Raw genomic sequence first — 19,066 nt, forward strand, 5'->3', positions numbered from 1 at the left:
AACACCTTCAGCTTTGGGGTCTGCCACCGAAAGCCGGTGAAACGAGAACTCCTCTCTCCTATAAGCATGGAGAAAAATAAGCTGAAGTGGGATGAACTGTGAAATGTCTGGTTGGACTTGGTGTGAATGAAATGGGTGAGAGTAAAGGTTTGAGCAGTGCAAAGCAGCATTGTGATTCCACTGAGGGAGGAACTTGCCAAAGACGAGGCTTTTTATTAGCATGGGTATTAAACCTCCTGGGCTGGAGTGCTGGGAAGGGTAGGACCTCTCCAAGCAGGTGAGGTAGGAGGAGCTGCTCAAATAGACTTTTTTTTCTTTTTGAGACAGTTCTAATAACAGTGCGATGGTGTGAAGCTCTGGTGTAATAAAGGCAAGGCATCGGGTGGTGTTATTGCTCACAGAAACCTGTTATTCACCGCACGGGGCTGTGATTTGTGTGATCTCTGTGATTTGTGTGCTGCTGTGGCAGGAGGAGCTTCCACGTGGCAGGATGAAGGCAGCAGCGGTACAGGTGTCTGCAACAACGGGTATTTAACTTGTCGTTGTGCTGAAGGTACCTGAATAACCGCTGGGGTTTGCCTTTGTCGTGCTAGCAGCCTGCCTCTGTCATGTGTTTGAGCGCTTAAGAATAACCGGAGAGCTTCTCCTCCCTCCACCCGCTTGGTGTTTTACTCAGAAAAACGTAAAAATGAAGAAAATAGTAGATGTGGATAAAACCGCCTGGGGACTCGCCTCGTTTCGCTGGAGCTGTGCCTGGGCTGTCTGTGCCCTGGCAGGGGCAGTGGCATCTCGGTACCAGCCGTGGTGGCACTGGGGGCTCCGTCCTGGTGGCAGTGCCAGGCTCCGTGGGCTGCTCCTGAAACCTTCAGGGTGACCTCAGACTTTGGTAGGAACACTTCAGGGGATGTGTGCCTTTTTTTTTTTTTCCTTCTTAGGTCCTCTGAGTGCTGTGGTTGTGCTGCTCCTGCTGCTAATGGCAGCTTTCCTTTGCCAGGTTTCTTCCCCTCCTGTCTGTGAATAGAGGCACGAGGAGCAGGAGGAAGGGCTGCCGGCCGTCTCCTCTCTCTAAGGAGACTCCCCTGGCTTGAGGGAAAGTCACTGTGGCTTCTGAAAGCTGCCCCAGGGTTCATGCTTCACTTTTCCAAGGGAAAGGTGCTGGTCCTAGGGGCTGGTGGCACTGGCTTTGGCACTGCCACCCGTCCAGGGACGGAGCAGGGAGATGAGAGCTCAGATTATCCCAATTGTGCTCTGTAAATGCTTTGGGGTTGATGCAGTCATAGTAATGAAGTAAAATAAAAGATGAAATGGTTTGTGCTGGGGCTGGGTCCCCAAACCTGCATTGATGAGGAGGAGGAGAAGGGTCTGCACGCCTCTCCTGGTGTGTCACACGTGGGGTGGGTGCTGTCACTGTGCTGGCGTGTCCCACAGCGCCTGGGTCTAGCAAAAAGCTCCTTCTGTCACCTTTCTTTGGGGTTTAATGTCTATAGTGTCTATTAGCCAGGACACCTTTCTGTTTCTCTCTTTCCCACCTTGTTCTCCTTGGCTCGCTGGCTTGGAAATCCTTGTGGCCTGGGAGATGACAGCGTAATTAGCGCTGATGGAGCTGATGAGCAGCCTGGGCTTTGTGCTGCTGCAAGGTGCTGAGCCCCCCACCAGAGATATCTTGGCGTTGTTTTTCCTGGCGTTCTGTGGGAAGAAAACTTTCTGCAGAAATTGTCAGTGGGTGGCTTGCAAAGAAATCCTCCGTGCACTGAAGAGGTGTAACACAGTTCTGTGGGCTTCAGGCAACTGTTTTATTTAAAAAAAACAACAACAACAACAAAAGCAGCTGCAGGGCTTTGCGTGGCCGTGGTCTGCTCGCAGGCTCTGGTTCTGCAGAAATCTTTCAAAGTGGATGTTGAGTGCTGTGGGGAAAAAGGACACTTAGAGGTGCCAGTAACAGTTTGTGTTAGTTTTGTTGAACTGTGGGCTTGCAGGTCACAGGCCCAAGCTCTTCCTGGTCCTTTCTTTACAAGCAGGGGCCCTCATCCCGGGCAGCAGGTTACTCAGTTTGGGCACGTGAAGCACCGTCACCTAATGCTGGAATAGCAGCGGGGAGCTGTGGAGCAAGGGTTTCCTGCCCCTCTGCTGGGATGTGGGGAGACAAGAAATAGCCTGGGGAGAGGACACCACGGACTGGCTTGGGGTGGCAAATTTGGGTGCTCGGGTCAAAAAAAAAAGTCACAAAGCAGAAGGTGGAAGGGCTCTGGTCCTGGGAGGACTCCGTTTCTCCTCTGATGGCAAGGGAAGCTGTGCACTGCCCTGATTTTCTTCCCCTCCCCGAGACGTGAGCCCCTCACCAGATGCATCAGACACATGTTGGTCACTCCTTGAGTCCTGGAGGGAAAACAATCTCCAGGACAGGAGTTTTTTTTTTTTTTTTTATTAATAAAGAAAAAAAAGTTGTGTTTTACTTCTTGATTGCAGCCAGAAGTGATGGCCACGATGACTTTATGCGGAATGTTATTTATTCTCCCCTCCCTAAAAGGCACTCAGCACTTGGAAAGCCTTTTCTCTGTGGAGATGAGGAAGGACTGTTTTGAATAAGAGCTTTTTGTATTGGAAGCTACACCTTAGAGAAAGATGTTTTATTTCCCCTGGTGTTTATGGCCGTGTAAAATACTACGTAGCCTTCATTTTTTTTCCTGTATGGTCTCAATTGCAGTATGCAGAGAAGCAATTTACTCCTAACAGCTCAGCCTAATGTGTGCCATAGCGATTTTCACAGGAGCCAGACCCGTCTTAATGTTTGCTATACGACTTCTAAAAAGCACCGTGCTTGCTTCGAACCATTCTTAATACCTTCTGCTTGGGGCTCTGCATCTTAGTCTGAAAAAAAATCTGTGTGGCTGTTCTTCTGCCTTATTTCTATGCTTAAAAAAGTGAATTTGGAGGAGGAGAGTGTGTGAGCAGGGCCAGGTCACTGTTGCAGATTAATGCATAGCCAATTTAAGGCAAAGTGTGACATCTTCTGCATTAACACAGGTCTTGAGTAGCACCTCTGAGTCCTGTGACATCTTCTGTGTGGTCTAGTTGACACCATGGATGTGTTGCTGGAAGTAGTTGCTGAGAGGGATTAATTTAAAGCAGATCACTTTTCTTTAGGTATATATGCAGTTTAATGAAAATTAATTTATATTGGGTGGCTCTAGAAAAATAGTTCAGGGTTGCTGTCAAAAAAAGGGAAACAGAGTCCATATTCAGCTGCATGTTGATGCTTTCTTAGCCACGTCAATAAAATAACTTCAATTTGCTGGTCAGTGAGCTGGTGTTTTTAGGGCCGCTGCCTATCTGGAGGTATCGATCGGCTTCTAGTCGAAGCTCTGAGCGTTGTGCTCCGTGTCCAGCTGATGGCCAGCCCTAAAGTGGCTCTGGGACGAGCCGGGGTTAATGGCCACGCGGAGGAAGGAGGGAGCTGGGGATCAGATGCTGCTTCCAGCTCCCCCCAACTCCTTGGGCTGGAACACGACGTTAATGGGCCAGCCCAACAAGTCCCTGGGGCCTCATCTCCCTGCTCAACTCGTACCAAATTAATTAGACCAGCGCAGCAAAACGCACCCTTCCCTATCGCTCCCTGCTCTGCAAATGCAATTACGCCTTTACGCGGAGTTTATTTTAGATATTCCAATTAGGAGAATAAGCTTTGCTCTGATGTGCTGTCTGCTGTAACTGTTTGTGTCTGACTGGTAAATACATCATTAAATCCTGTTTCCAGGGGAAATACTTGTCCTAGTAAAGCACCTGCACCTAGTTTGACTGCAGTTTGACTGCACCCAAGTCAGTGCAGGGATGGGGGAGTCAGTGCCAGAAGACAGCTGGTTCTCTTCACCCCACAGAAATTCCTTTTTTTTTTTTTTTCCTAAATGAGTGTAAATTGGGGATAACTGCAGCACTGCAAGTGTAAGTGTTTGTGACTGCATGTACCTGTTAAACTTTCTGCTAAATTATTTAACAGAGCATCGTTTGTGGTAGACTGCAATAAATCCTTGATAGTGCACGTTTGCCTCTCCTAGTCTGTCTCGGAAAGGACTTGCCTTAAAACGCTGAGCCAAAGCTGGAAGTTATTTGGTCAAAATGTTGGAGACTTTGGGCAAAAAAATCAGAATTTGCCCCTCTCCCTTTCCACCCAAAATTAATGTCAGGGCAGGAGCAGCACGTCAGACTCGTTGAAAAGTGCTGGATTTCTGCATTCCTCATCGTCCCTTGAAGTGCAGGGGGGATTTCTAAAACTGTCTCTAACCTCAAAACCCTGATGCTGACTGAGTACCCTCCTGTCGTGTTAATACGGCGGATAAGCAAGTGTTACGGCCCGGGAAGAGTGAGATGTGGCTATTAGATTAGAGGGTTACGTTGATCTTGTTACACTCCCAAGGTATTAATTTATATAAATATCCAGAGCCTTATTTCCTGTAATCTGTGGGATCTGTTCTCAGCAGTGGTTCTTCTGAGCCGGGGATCTGACCTTTTTAAGCAGCTTTACAAACGAAGTAGCCGCTAGATTAATTTTCTGTAGCCTGTTTGCATCATGCACAGGGGTGCCTGGACCAAGGAGCTGTGTTGGGGCAGAACATTTTGCCTCGTGAGCACGGGCAGGAGGGACAAATATCCCAGGTAAGGTAGAGCAGACACATCCAGGGAGAGATTTGAAACGAATTGGGTCAGGTGTGAAGCTCCCCACTGCTTCCTTTCCCTTAGGACTCCCCATGAAGCGAGAGCCACGGATGGGGACGTACCCAAATCCAGGAGGGCTTGGGGCTTGTGCTGCAACTTGCTGCAAGCACGCCTCTGAAATGTTAGGTGCTTAGTCACAGCACAAAGACGTCTTGAGTTCATTTTGGCACCACATCTTTTTACGCTTTGGGGAACTTCACAACCCAGCATTAATTTTGGCTGGAATCTCTCATTAAATTCCACTCCGCAAAAATAACTGAGAATGGAGAGTACATTTTTTTTTTCTTGTAGCACGTTTTCTCCCCTTGGTGTGAATTGGGGTAATTGACAAGCTGTAAAACTAGAGCAAAACGAAATATGGCTTTTGTGGCACTTGCCCTCTATTTTTTCTCCCAGGAAGAAGTACAAGTTCTGCGTGGCACATGGAAATCCATCGTGCTCAGATAGGCACTGAAATTGGGGTGTCACAGCACGGCTGCCTGGCCTCCCTGAGCCTCCTGGACATGGGGGGGGATGTTCTGGGGTCCCCATGGGGACGGTGACAGGGCCCAAGGGAGCAGCATGGACAGGGGAGGGTCAGGTCAGGTACCAGGGAAAAAAAAGCCATCACCATCTCAGACATGGTTTGGGGTGATGATAGCTTTTCTTCTGCTTTTCACCTTGGGTTTTGTTGCAGTGCTCGGGTGATTTGGAGTGATGCTTGATCTACTGTATGTGTACAGGATTGCACTCCTCTCCAGAAAGGAGAAAAATACTTAATTGAAATAACGAAGATAAAATAAGTTCTAATCTTTAGCAAACCAACCAACCTCGCAGTGATGCCTGTGGCTTTCCTGTTCTTCCCGACTGAAGTTCCTTCTGATTTTTATCTCCCGTACATTAAAGATGGTTAACCTTCAGCTTTCCTGTCCCAGCCTCCCAGGCTCTGTGATACTTACAGTTACTAGTCAGTTAATTAATTTCCTTGCCGTGTTGAAAAGGAGAGGAACCGATACCCTGAATGCAAATGACAGAGGCGGTGAGAGCGCTTTGTGTGGCAAGAAAAACGTCTGCAAATGCCTGTGTTTGTGCAGGGCTTTCTTTCTTTCTTTTCTTCATACAGAGAAATGGATTTGGAGCAGTTAGGAGAAAGCCAGGCAGGATTTTGGGGGCCTGGCCTGAAGCCCGCTGAAGTTGTTGAAGGCTCATGTGAGGCTTTTCTTGGTGCTTGGGAAGTTCTGAGTGCCGAGCTGTGTCTTAACATTGAACTCTTCTTGTTTGAGACTTTCTTCTTGTCACTGGAGGGGACTTCATCCCAGCTGGTCTCTCTCCATCCCCGCTCTCCATGTACATCCAGAAGCAGGCAATTTGTTCTCCCAGGCACGGCTGATGGACCTGTGGGAGCTGTGTGCTTCTCGTACCGGAGGGGAGTGGTGCTGGAAACCTCCGTGGAGGCGAGGTGTATCGCATGGCTGCTCCGAGCCTCGGCTGTCTAGCTGATTGTTTCCTTGTAGAAAGCAATTGGGTCGGACAAGCAGCGCTTGCTCTGCTAAATGCGTGCTGACTGCTCCTGATTTAGCTCCTTGTCCTCGCAGAAGGGATCCCGAGCGGGGCGCGCTCCAGGTCGGAGGTGAGGCTGATCAATCAGCCCGTGGTTCCCTGGGTCTCCCTCCTTGTTCTTAAGGATGGGCATCATGTTGTAGGCTGTGTGCTAGGGAACGTCTAAAGCAAAGGCTGAGTCACAAGCAGCTGTAGTGTGCGTGAAGCTGGAGGTGCCTTTTCCAATCTCATCTCATTTTGTCCACGACAGAGGTTTTGTGTAATCCAAGCGAGCTGCTTGGATTCCTGTCTGAGCGAGTCTCTAGCATCATCTCTGCTGATGCTACCAAAAGTTCCCGGTCCTCTTTGGGGATGTCCTGCCTTTTGTCTCGCTGGTGCTGCAGGAATTGATCATTCCAGGCACCGTGCGTGTGGCCTGGGCTCTGGTTTGGCCACCGTGCAGATGGATACGGGTGCTCACCACAGAGCAGCTGCAGCTTGGTCCCCAGCTCTGCAACAAAACAACTAAAGCTGTTGGATTATAAAAACCTTTTATTTTCCTTCCATGAAGATTTTTTTTTAAAAATAACCTAACTGATGCAATTGTCTCTGCATGGTGCATGTGCTTGAACCGCCCCTGGTGCGTTGTCACTTTGCATACAGGGGGTACTCCCTGTTCCTGCCCTTACCGCTCTGCCTTAGCTTAATCTGCACACAAGAAATGTGGAGCTAGAAAACTTGATGAGCCTCAGTTAAACCACTGGTAAAAACAAAAGTCACTTTGTTCACATTCTTGGCCCTTCCCAGCACCGGAATGCGACACAACACTCATTTAAAACCAAGGCAAGGGAGAAGCCCCAGGTGTCTCCGTGGGCATCGAGCTGCCCGTCCATCTCCATCCCTGGGAAGAAGTGTCCCTGCACTCCGGTCCCCAGGGACCCTTCTCCTGGCTCCGGCAGCGTAAGGACCAGCTCCAGCTGCTGCCTGTAACAGTAGACGTGCTGCTCGCCTCCCCCAATTTATCCAGGAGGCAGGAAGCAGCTGTGTGCAGCGGGCTCGCAGCAAGGCCTGCCCCGTGTGCTTTGCAATACGTGAGGCTTCCCTTTGAAACTTCTTTAGAGGATCTGTAGTGCAGCTCGGCCTATCCCACCTCTTTCCAGCTCTCTGCTCTTCCCACCTCCTGTCCTGCGAGCCCCTGGGTGGAGGAACATCCTTATAATTGCATTTGTCCCTTCTAGGGGTGACGAGGGTGCTGGGCTGCTCCGAGGCTGCCCCATCTCTGCAGCCAGGAGCCGGGTGCTTTGCACAGCCCCCTCGTGCTGCTGCGACCAGAGAGGCTCATTAAAAGCACATCGTGGGCTTAATCTTGCTCGGTGCAGCTTAATCTCATATGCAGGCCCACATCAGCTGTCTGTAATGTGAAAAGTAGGGTTCTGGTTTTAATTACTTCTTTGGGAAGAAGCTGGGGGATATCTTTCAGCATCATTACCCGGTGCCATTAAGCTGAGCTTTGAGTGTTTGTCGTCTGCTTCTAATAATGCCATCCCAGTCCCCAGCGTGGCGTTTAGGAAGAGTTTTTCCACCAAACCTGCTGCCAGCTGGAGAGCTGGCAGCCTGGCTTCAGCGAGAACGTGCAGGTAAGTGAGAATTTGGGCAAAGTCCAGGAACCTCCATGCAGCCCAGGCGTAGCAGCAGGCGCTCTCCATCTCTCCTGCTGGGACAAACCAGAGCTTTGTGTGCTTCTGCACCGATCCTGATGCTGAAATACGATCTCCAGATCTTGACAGGCCCCGGCAAGACTGGGCAAATCATTGACCATTAGAGCATTTCAGCTTCCCAGCACTGCCATCCCCCGAGCCATCGGGGAGAACAGCGTTTGCTGCGTATCCAATTTCTGAGGTTTCTCGCTGACACTTGTATCGAAACGACAGAATTTTGCAATTGTTCTAGGCCGTTATTTCCTCCGTCGCCAATTTAAAAGGTAAAAGCTGCAACGAATGCAGCGTTATAAATATTTTTCATGGCTGCCTTCTCGCTTTTCAATCACGCTTTCCCTGGGTGTGCTGCTCCACTTTGGCTCAGTGGGACGAATGCATCAGGAGATTGGTTTGTTCAGCGCGTCTGATTCCTGGCAGGTAACCTGGCACTTCTTGCAGCGAGGGAAATAGCACATTTGGTCGTAATTCCTGAAGCTCTGCGAAGGGGAAGCAAATCTAATTGGAAGCGGGTCGCCCAAAATCATGGCTTTATGGAGAAATGATGCTTGAATAACATGATGGCAGTTCGTACAGGCTCTTGCCAGAAAAGGCTGTTGGATGTTGAGAGCTTACGTGCCGCTGGTCTGATATCAGAGCTTTTGAAATCAAAATTCCCAGGAGGTTTGGAACCAAAAGCTGCAGTGCTTGCAGTGAGGCAGGGCTGTGCCTCTGGTGGCGTGGTCAGCGGAGGGGTGGCCTGCAGATAATAATGGGCATGTAAAATGGGGCTCATGCGGGACTCAGAATTGACATGAAGGTCTCAAATTCAGCACAGACGTCTGTTAATTATGTCATGAGTCTGTTCTGACAGTTTAGCATAAACAATGTTGAAGCTGGCTGTTGCAGGCACCCAATTCCGTTCCCACCCTGCGGTGTGCTTCCAAAGTCAGGACGTGTCTGTTCAGCATCCGTAGGGCAGCTTGGTATTACCCAGAAGAATAACAGTACCGTGAGCTTCAGGAGCTAGCCCAGACCTGCACGCTACCGCCCGGAGCTCCCTCTCTCGGGTCTGGCCCCAGTACTTGACGTGACAAGGTCTGGTTTCCCGAATTGGCTGCTACTTGCCCCTCTCAGAACGTACCGAGGCTGTTCCCATCCCTGTCCTGCCAGGAGTTCATCACGGGGCTGATTCCCTGCGCCAGCCCGAAGAGCAGGAAAACAATGAGTGCTTGGAGGGCTGGGTACAAGCGTGTCGTTACGGTGTAATGCTATAGACGGTTATGTAATGATCCATTTTCTTTAACAGCCGCTGAATTCTCCGTTATAATTTGATTGTCATGGCTCAGGGCAAGTCCTGTCTGAATGCTCAGGGTTGGCCAAAATGTTTGGAATTTTCTTTGCTGCATGGGAAGGTATCCGATTTCTCGATGGGCTGTAGCCATAATTTCTTCCTTACATATCTCATCTCTCTGTTTTGTGCTTTTTTCTACCTATGGCCATGCTTTATGCCTGATGAAGTGTGAGCCCCAGAGAGACGAACACGAGTTTTAGGGCTTTGTGTCAACAGCAAAAGCCGAGGCAATTCCTGTTTTTTCTTTTTCTTGAACCAAGCTCCCCTGGTGGAGCTGCGTGTCTTCAGCTGGAGGAGAAACAAATTGGATTTAATGAGCGCAGGAGGGGGCTCTCTGCTGGAGGTGCCAGACACAGGCAGGTTGAGCAATCCCTCCAAGCTCACGAGGTCTCAGACCTTGTGTCTCGCTCGGTCCAAGCCGGGATTTGGCAGCCTGCTGGTAACTGTGCCTTGGAGACAGCCCCGAGCTGGTCTAAGCCGTGGGAAGGTCTAAAAGAGGCCTCTCTGCATTCGCCTGTGATCCTGGTGCTGAAGAGCCTCAGAAAGCCCAGCTGGGTTTCTCATCCAGGGCACAGTGATGGTACCAGGAGTTTTTTTCCATGCTTGGCTGCAGCTCAGGCTGCATCCAGCTCCAGTCCCTGCCCTGCTGTCTGCACAGCCAGCCCCACACAGCTCTGGGGCAGGCCAGGACTTTGAGACAAAACTGCTTCACTGCTTTTTGTCCCCAAAAGGATGAGGACAGGAATGCAAACTTCTGGTCCGTGAAGGATCTGGCACATCGTCGCTGCCTAGGCAGGTCCTGCACCAGAGCAGGAGAGAGGCTGAGGAGGGATTTTCACACAAGAGATGCTCATTTGGGAGTAACACAAGGGCAGCTTTCAGCCCAGGGTTTTCCAGGGTGGTTCGGGATGTGAATTCTCTTTATTCAGCAAACAGGGCTTCCTCTTTCCTGGCTTCCTAGCAGCAAGGAGGAACGTTGCTCAAAGCAGTGTTGTCCTTCGTACAAAGGAGCTCGAAATTCCCTCCCTCAGGAGCTGCTGGGGCCTTCAGGGAGGGTTGGACCCAGCTGATTTTGCAAGAAGCTCGTGTTATTCCTGGGAATTTGCAGATTTCTTCTGTAGAGACATCCGAAAACATCGATCTCTGAAGTCTAATCGGCTGCCAGATGCAGTGCAGGGAATCTGATGAGGGTTTTCTAAAACCTCAGTGGCAAAGATTTTGGTTTCCTAAACCTCAAAGCTGTGGTTGGGTTTTGCACCCGTGCTGAACTTGTTGGGATTTTGGGTGGCTGGGCAGGAGGCAGAGAAGTTCAGACCCTTTAAGTGTCCCTGATAGAAATGCTCCAGGTGTTGCAACTAAATCCCTTCCCTTATCCAAGCGACTGCTCATTTTCCAGCAGATCCCTATATCTGCAGACCTGGAAGGGCTTCACAAAGGGGGGAAGTACTGTCCTCAGCTGCAGCGCGGCCGTTTTCGCTGGGAAGTCGCAGCTTCCTTCCTCTCATTTAGAGCCCCCGCGCTTCGCTCTGACCCCGCCGTGGCAGGATGGCCCCGGCAGCTCCCCCACGTACTTTTAAACAAACCTGCTGGGAACAGCTCAGCCTGTCAATAAGCATAGGAAAAGCATTGATGCTGTCAAAACTTTCCCCCTGAGGACGCAAGGATCAGGGATTTCTGTGATTTTTTCCCTGCTCCAAAGCAGGGGACATTACGCCATCCCCTCCTCCAGCGTTGCATTATCATCTTGGACTCAGCAGCATGCCTCATGGGATTTTTTTATCCATGTTTCTGATTATTTTTTTAATTATTATTATTATTATTTTTTCCTCTGAAGGAGCATATGTAGTGGAGGAAATGAGCCTGCTGTCCTGAACTGAGGCAGCCCTTGGGTTTGGGGTCAGCAAAACTTCCATAGGATGCACCCACAGGGCTCCTTGGCAGGGTGACAGCAACCTGGGGGGGGACACCGCTGCAGCCCTGGGTGTATTTGTACCTCTCTGTATCTTCTCTGTATGCTTCAGCATGTCCCTGTTTCCTCTGCATCTCTGGGTAACTTGGATTTAATTGTTTGGCCCCGTGCTGTGTCTCTCGCTCTTCCCACATCCTCTCCACACTGGCCACCTCGAAGGTGTTTGCCTCGAGCCCTCTCCTTGTTCTGGTAATTGATGTTTTGTACCAAATCCAGGGGCTCTGGCTAATATTTTTGCCAGCTCTGACTCAAGCAGCGCTGAAAGCCATTCCTGTGTCTACAGCTGAGGTTTGTGAGTTCAGAGGATGTAATAGGTTACTCCGGTACCTCCCACTGTTTATTGTTTTTTGTCTTTTATATTGATTTTATAATTTTATGCGTATTCTGGCTTCCAGTCAGAAGCTAACTGGGAACTCTTTGCCTGCTTTACCTGAGCACAGGAGCAAGGGAGGCAACAGGGCTGGTGGTGGCTTTGCCATCAGACGCTGCGGTGTTGCTTGGTGCTGGGACCCTGCTGCATGCAGTAAATGCTGCTGACAATTTCATGTTGTCCTTGGAAAATCAGACCCCAAAATGATGATAGTGACATCTTAAGAGCTGATGCTCCTCGCTGAGAGGTGCCTTGGCTTGCTGTAGCTCTGGGTTTGCTCCCCTCCTTCTTTCAGTAGTGAGGAGCTGGTGGTGTTTGCTCAAATAAATGATTGCTCTCCCTCAGGTGTCCTCCTAGGGCTAATCAGGGCTTGTGGGTGGATGTGAGGAGAAGCTGTGGTGAGGTCAGTGCTCATCAGTGTTTTGGGCTCATTAATCAGCCTTGCTAAGTGGAGTTTGCCCAGCCCGTGAGGCTCTGCAGCAGGAATGCCTTTGAAATGGGGAGAAATAATAGCCCTAAATTGTTGGAGAAATAATTTCATTCTCCACTTCTCAGTAGATAAATTTCCTGTCCAACAACCCGAAATTTAATCTGTCCATCTAAAGTAATTGATGAGTTGTGACTTGAATCCAAATGTAAATGGGAAGGGAGGTTTTCTGCAGTGAGATGTTTTGAATCATTTCCGTGGCGGCTGCTCTCTGCTGGAGGCAATGGCCCGGAGTGGGAGAAGCCCGAAAGCTGCAGAAGGTCTGGGGCTGCTGCTGGAGGGTGGCACGAGCTTCGATCGCCTTTGACTTTAATTACTGCTCCTGAAATTCTCCGGAGCTAGCTCCGGCAGAGCCATTTGGAGAGCTGAGCAGGTAAAGGTCGTGGCTTAATGCGCAATTCGAAATGCAGAGCTCCATTAGCTCCAGCCCTGCGGTTCCTGATGGCTACTTGGATGCTCGCAGGCTTTCTCACTGCCTCTTAACTTTGAAGCAAGCAAAGGGAGCTCGAGGAGCTCTGCTTTGTGTCAGCTGCAGGTCTGCTTGTTTGCCCTCCTGCACGCTGCTTATCTGGGCTCGTGCCACTTGTGGTGCCCCTCTGCAGTGCTGGAGTAGCGCAGGGGGAGCCCAGCATGGCTCGGATATCCTATAGTGTCCTTAAGAGATTTACACCAGAGCACACCCATTTCACCGCCGATCATTGCAAATCCCATATTTTCTCAACGAGGGACCTTCCCTTCCCCGTTCAGGAAGGCTGTGACAAGCAGATGCTCGCAGCTCCCCGCCGGGGGCTCGCTTTTTGCCTGGTGCATGTGAGTGGTGTTGGCAGCCAGATAAGAGGAAATCTTACATCACGGGCAGGAAGCACTAAAGAAAGTTACTTTCGTCATTCGTCCGTGGGTTATCTAAAACGGTAAGGCTGCAGCATTCCTTGCATGCTGCAGGGTCCATTTAAAGCCCACGGCTTTGGACGAGGTTCAGCAGCGTGGCTTCGTGCCCGGTCACCCAGAACTATGGCGTGTGGCTCCGGTCCTCCCCGAAGAACTAACCCAGCCCCCTGTTGTCCCTGCCTCCCTAAGAGGGTGGCTCTTAAAGGCTGTGAGCTTTTGCATGATCCTGCCCTGCTGGATAAACCACCTGCCCCACTTCCTTCCTCTCCCTATATCCAGTTTCCCCTGGAGACCCCAAACCTTGCACCAGCCCCCAGCTGGGAGCGCTTTGTCCCAAATGCAGGGACTGGAGGCTGCTGTGATGTTCATGTGAGCATCCTCCAAACCCCACCTCGGGCAATTTGGTTGTTGGGCGAATGCAGCTGCCTTCACAGGCTCCCTGTGTCCCGTTAACAAAGCAGGCTCCAGTGGGAGCCAGAAATGCATGTGGCTTTCCGGCCTGGGAAGCATGTGATTATCTCTGCTGTTTGCTCTCTCTGTCCGAGCCGAGGCTGGGGGATGGTTTCCAGCCTAAACCAGGCATGCTTGAGCCGCTGGAGCTTTTTCTAAAGAATTGACCCAGGAAGCTGCTGCTGTCTGATTCACACAGGTGCTGCTGGGTGCCCTGTGCCTGGGACTGCAGCAATGGTGACTGGAGGGGGGTGCATGGAGGAGCAGGGCACTGAGCCACCAACCAACACCTCACCCAAGGTCTCTGAACTAATTAAATTCAGTAAAATAAACAATGTAATAAAAGCTTTTTTTAGGAAAAAAAAATAAAAAGAAGCAAATCCCAGAAGCTCCCCAGGTTCAGGGCTGCTGTGATTGTGCCGGGATGATGGGGCTCCTGCTGCCCCGCTTTGCACAGAGGGTTTGTGCAGGGCTGAGGCGGCACGGGCTGGGGCTGGCAGCAGTTTGTTCACCTTACTGTGCTGGGGGGGGGGCATTAAAAATAAGCAAAGTTGTTCTGAAACTGGGTGTATGCAGGTGCTGGGGCTCTTCTGCTGCCAGGGTAGCTCGGGGGGGCAGGAGCTGGGCTGTAGAGGCTGCCTTCTACGTAGCCATGGCTCGTTACAACCCTCAGGATCTGTTCAAGATATTTAGTTTCACCAGATGTGTCCTGCTCAGCTCCATCCTTGCCCCTAGTGCCTTTTCATTCCAGCTTTAAGAGCTCCCCTGTCCAGAGCACCCTGGATGGAGGTGGTTGCCTGGGCAGAGGTACGAAGGGCACCGTTGGCAGCAGCAGATGCTGTGGGCTTTGAGGTCTGGTTCCAGGACTGACCATCCTGGTTGCTGGTGGTGTTTTCCCCCAAAAAGTGGTGGCTCGAGGGGGCTGAGCTCATTCAGAGTGCAGAGGAGGGTGACAGCCAGGCTTGGGGCATGTACCTGCTGGCTCCTGCACCAGGAGACCCCAGGATCCCGCTTCAGGTCTCGTCTTGCTCGAAGCCGTATAAATGACACCATTGATTTGGGGCCTGGCAGGTGGTGAATGAGCCCCATGGAGAACATTGATTTCTCTTTCTCCTGTGGATTGTTTACTAGTCCTAAGTTGTGATTGACTGGTAAATAAAATGGCCTCGGCACAGCTCATATTCAATTGTAGCTAACTTTAACGTGGGGCCCTTGAATAATATTACCGAGCCGATAACTCATAATCCTCCAGCACAGCCTCCAAATGCTTGTGAGCAGAAGCACGAAGAAGGTACTTTGTGGATCGGTGAGACAGAAATAGTGCAGGAGGGAACTGTGCCTCTACATTTAGCTGCAGTTGTCACCCCAAGTGGTGGCAGTGCCTGTGGGCCAGCACCGTGGCCTTGCTCTGCTGCCCCATCCCTGGTGCCGGAGCAGGGCCGCAATGCTCTGGGTGTGTGGGTTTGGTGGCCTGGCTGGCTTTCTGGGGGATGCTTTTAGGATTTGCTTCTTCCTGCCCGTTTTGTGCTTTACACTGGGCCTTTTCAGCATCTCTTTAAACAGATTATGGGGTTCTTCGTTGATGTAGTCATCATTTTTGTAGTCATTTTTTGTAGTCATCACCTGGAACTGCGGGAAGGGCAGCGGCACCGCTGCGGGGCAGCTTCTGCTAATTTAGCAGCTGGTGGCCTGATGCCTTCCAGATTTTAATTGGATGAATGAAGACAGTTGGATACAGCTGATGCTGAGCGGAATATCTGGTGCTGTCCTTCCTCGCCGAGGCCAAGCCGAGATGGGGGGAGCTGTGTCCGCCCCAGCCCTGTGGCAGCGCTGGTGCTCGCTGTCAGGACGAGGCATTTCATCTGCTCGGATGTGTGAGCTCTCGGAGATGTCTCAGAAAGTAGTGTGAAACTGAAGCTTTTCAGGGTTTTGAACCCAAAATGCATGGTGCGGAGGGCTCAGGTTCTTGTGTTTTTCACACAAGGGGCTTCTTTCGCTTTGCTGAACATCAGGGCTGGAAAAGTCGATCTCCCCTGAGCCCTCAAGCACTGGGAGGCAGGGGATGCTCTGTGGAGGAAGGGTGCCTCTTGCTGTGTGTAATGGTGGCTATAACCTGTGTCATTAGCTTTCAAAACTGGGGGCTTAAAAGGACTTAAGGTAAACACGTGCCAGAAATGTGAATTCAATGAGACCGCAATGCAACAGAAAACGCAGCCCTGCTGCAGGCAACTGCCCTGCACAGGATGCAAAGCCTTGTGGAGACCCGGCAGACAAAGTTATGAAATAATCTGCATCGGCGAGAGAGGTTGTAAAGCAATTCCAAAAAAACTCGCAGTCTAGACAGATTATATTTACTGCAGTGTTTATGTGAGATAGAGGAATGCCCTAGAAAAACAGAACTGTTTTCAGTTTCTGCCTCCGGCACTTGCTCGTCTAATGAGAGCGCCGATGTGATGGCTGCGTGCTGGGGAGCCTGGCTCTCGCTTGGTGGCTTCACGTGGATGGGGCTGGAGTGGGGAAGAAGGGTAAAAGGTTATTTCTGCCTTTGTGTAGGTAAATCCTCTTGTTAACGAGATGGTTTTGCTAATCCATCACCACCGACCTTAAATTTAATCCCAAATGCAGCAGTGCCAACAAGCTGCATTGCAATTATGTTTATGGAGATGTGATGGCCCCAAAGGTTATGTTAGAATCTTGTAATTAAAAATAAGCTCTTTTATTTTTCTTTGATGGCTGAAGTTTGCTTTTGCGTGGTGTTGGTTGATGCTGGTTGAGGAGCACAGGCAAACTCCTCCAAACACAGCTCACAGCCCCTGCCTGGTTTTCTCTTGGGGCTGATTCACTCCTGATGGGCTGATTTTATATAAAAAGCTTTCGAGTTGTACATGTTTGTGAGGAATTTGCTGAAAAAGAAGAATGGTATAAAAATGCAGCAATAAATTGAAGAGATTTTGTGGAATAGCTTGAGGAAGCAGAAAGAAGTGGAATTAATGGCTTGCTCAGCACAGTCGGTCAATCTTGATGAAGGACACAGGTGATGCAGCCACATGAGCGAAGCAGATTTTTATGCTTCTCATTCCAGTCCCTGTGCTGCCAGGCATCGCTGCTGGAGCAATACTTCAGTCCCTAGGCTTCAAAACCCCCAGTGCTCGCAAAGCACCAGCCAGGTAGTGCTTTTGTCAGAGATGGGATCTTGGTGGGCACAAACAAGCGGCACGTTGCCTTGCTGGTTTAGCTATCTGAGCAACTGAGGGTGGTCCTAGAGATGTGGGTCTGCTGCTTCTAAACCTGAAGACTTGCAAAGCCTGGGGGAAGCAGCCCAGTGACTGCCCTGGTTTTGGGCACGGGCTCAGGGCAGGGCCAGGAGCAGCTCTGCTGGCTGCTGATGTTCCTGGTGCCTGCAGTACGGAGGCACAAGGACAGGGGATAAAACAGTACTTGAATAAGTTGTTTCTTCAGCCCCCAAAGCGACAAGCTACAGTTCTCAACGTCTCGATCTTTTGTCTTGTTTGCCTGGGATGTGTGTGCGTGCACGTGTGTGTTGTACAGCAACAGCTACAAAGAGCGGTGCAATGTGTGCAGCTTCTGCAGGGAGCCAGTGGGATCGTGTTGGATATGGTTAAAAGTACAACACTGGGCTTCTGTAGAACATCAGCTGTAATTTATATTTGGCTCGAGGCTTGAAAGAGAAACGTCCTGGCTTCAGCTTTCCAGCCTTTCTGCAACGTTACCTTATGTTTGAACTGTGAAACTTGTTTTTCAAAAGGGCGTTTGTTTCTGGTGTGCAGCTGAGAACACAGAAGTCCTAACAGGGCACCAGGAGGCCGACATCTTCAGGAACAACAAATAAACCAGTGCATCGTTTTTCAGTGCAAGTTTCTGAGTTCCTGTAACTTGTCTCACGTGGATTTAACTCAAGAAATCTCAGCTAAAATTTGTGCCTTGCTTACGTTTTCTCTCCCTTTCTTTTGTTTCTCCTAGTTCCTCTGCTTGAAGAACATCCGAACCTTCCTAAAAGTGTGCCATGACAAATTCGGGTTAAGAAACAGCGATCTGTTTGATCCCTTTGACCTCTTTGACGTTCGGGATTTTGGAAAGGTAAGAGGGGAAGCGACGGTCCTGGTTCTGGTGTTATGGGCTCTGGGCTGTTCTCTGGCCTTGTGCTGTAGCTCAAATATGAAGGTTTTGTGTTTTTCTAAGCAACTTCTGCACCCTTAACCCATGCATTGGGCACCTCTTCCCCAGTGCTTATGGTAGCGTGCCTATCCGGAGGTTGATTGTGCTGTGTATTTAATTAGTGAAGGGAGAGAACGCTTGAAGACCTGATGTTTTAGATTGCAGAGCCTACATGATCAGTCTCTCGAGTACGTGGGAAGTGTCTGTTTTGGGGGAATTATGCTTATATGTGTGTTCAGAGGAACTGCTGGGAGAGGCTTTAGCCAAGGGTCTGGGGTCAGGACTTGAGGTCCTATGCCCAGCTGTAGAGCTGGGGGAGCTGCACCATCTCCTGCCTCATCCCTGCCCTGCACACACCAGTTTGGCACTGAACACTGCCTCCCCAGCAGCACGTTTCCCTGGTGTTACAAGCTGTTACGAGCCTGGACCCAGCTCTGTACCAGCACTGTAGCAAGGGCCCCTTGTCCACAAACGCTTCGGGTTTTGCCCAGGTGTGGGTGCAAACCTTGCACCGTCCTCCCCCAGCTGCTGCCACGGCTGCGAGCAAAACATCTTTACCAGAATTGTTGTTGGGTTCGTAATGGGGCCGCTGAGTTTCCCTGGCGGTCAGAAAGTTTCAGGCCAAGGCCAGATTAGTCCCCTGAAATGCTTCTGAAAAATGCATGTGGAGGTTTCTCCTGCCAGCATCTCCGGGATGCTGGCAGTGTTTGTGCTGCGTGTCACCTAGACGAGAGGAGCGAGCGAAGACGTTTTTGTTTTGCTGTAATTGATGGGTGGCACCGCGCACTCAACGAGACCCAGCTGCAGGGGAGGAAAATCCTACACGATTTTGACAAGAGGCTGTCATCCTGATATCCTCGCTTTTGACGTGCGCAGCATCAGGGCTGCGCTGTTACTCTGATGGATACTGGGCTCAGGGAGGCTATTACGCAGGACAATCGCTATGTTCTTCGGTGGAAGCAGTGTTAAAAGATTTATTAAAGCTCTCTATTGTTTTACCTGCTTTTGAGCTACCAGGCACGAGCTGCTTGAAGGCATCTTCTCTTCTGATTATCCAACGAGTCGAGTTTCACTGCTGATGGGGATATATTATTTGATATTTATTGCCTAATTTATTTCTGGACCATTATCTGGAATGTGCAATTGCAGGGGCTTGTTTTATGAGTTTTTTTTTTTTTGATTTATGAAATACAAGAAGGCTTTTGTTGTTCTGGGAATATGAATGCACAGAGGGAACCTTTTGGGCTGGGGAAAGAACCGCTGCTAATTAAAACGCTGCGTTATCGTCACGTTCTCTCTTGCTTTGTGCTGTTTTCAAATTGCCACAGAAGCCTGCTAATCGTGCCTGGTGCTAAACACTTCTGGAACATGTCAGCCGAGCGTGGTTTGGTTTCCTTTGTGTTCTGGTTAGGGAGCAGCCATTCCCGACTCCTCCTGTTTACTTTTTGGA

General features: G+C 50.2%; 1 protein-coding gene across 2 annotated transcripts in view; it reads left to right on the top strand.

Moving 5' to 3' along the window:
- The window catches only part of VAV2 (vav guanine nucleotide exchange factor 2), a 123,559-nt gene that overhangs the window by 12,608 nt on the left and 91,885 nt on the right, over positions 1–19,066 (top strand). For both annotated transcript variants that reach the window (XM_068656538.1, XM_068656539.1), the window contains exon 2: positions 17,422–17,538. In XM_068656538.1, coding sequence (XP_068512639.1) covers positions 17,422–17,538 — 117 coding nt within the window. The remainder of the gene's footprint in view (positions 1–17,421; positions 17,539–19,066) is intronic.

The sequence above is a fragment of the Anas acuta genome, chromosome 20 (genome assembly GCF_963932015.1).
Source record: "Anas acuta chromosome 20, bAnaAcu1.1, whole genome shotgun sequence".
In the NCBI taxonomy this organism is placed as follows: domain Eukaryota; kingdom Metazoa; phylum Chordata; class Aves; order Anseriformes; family Anatidae; genus Anas; species Anas acuta.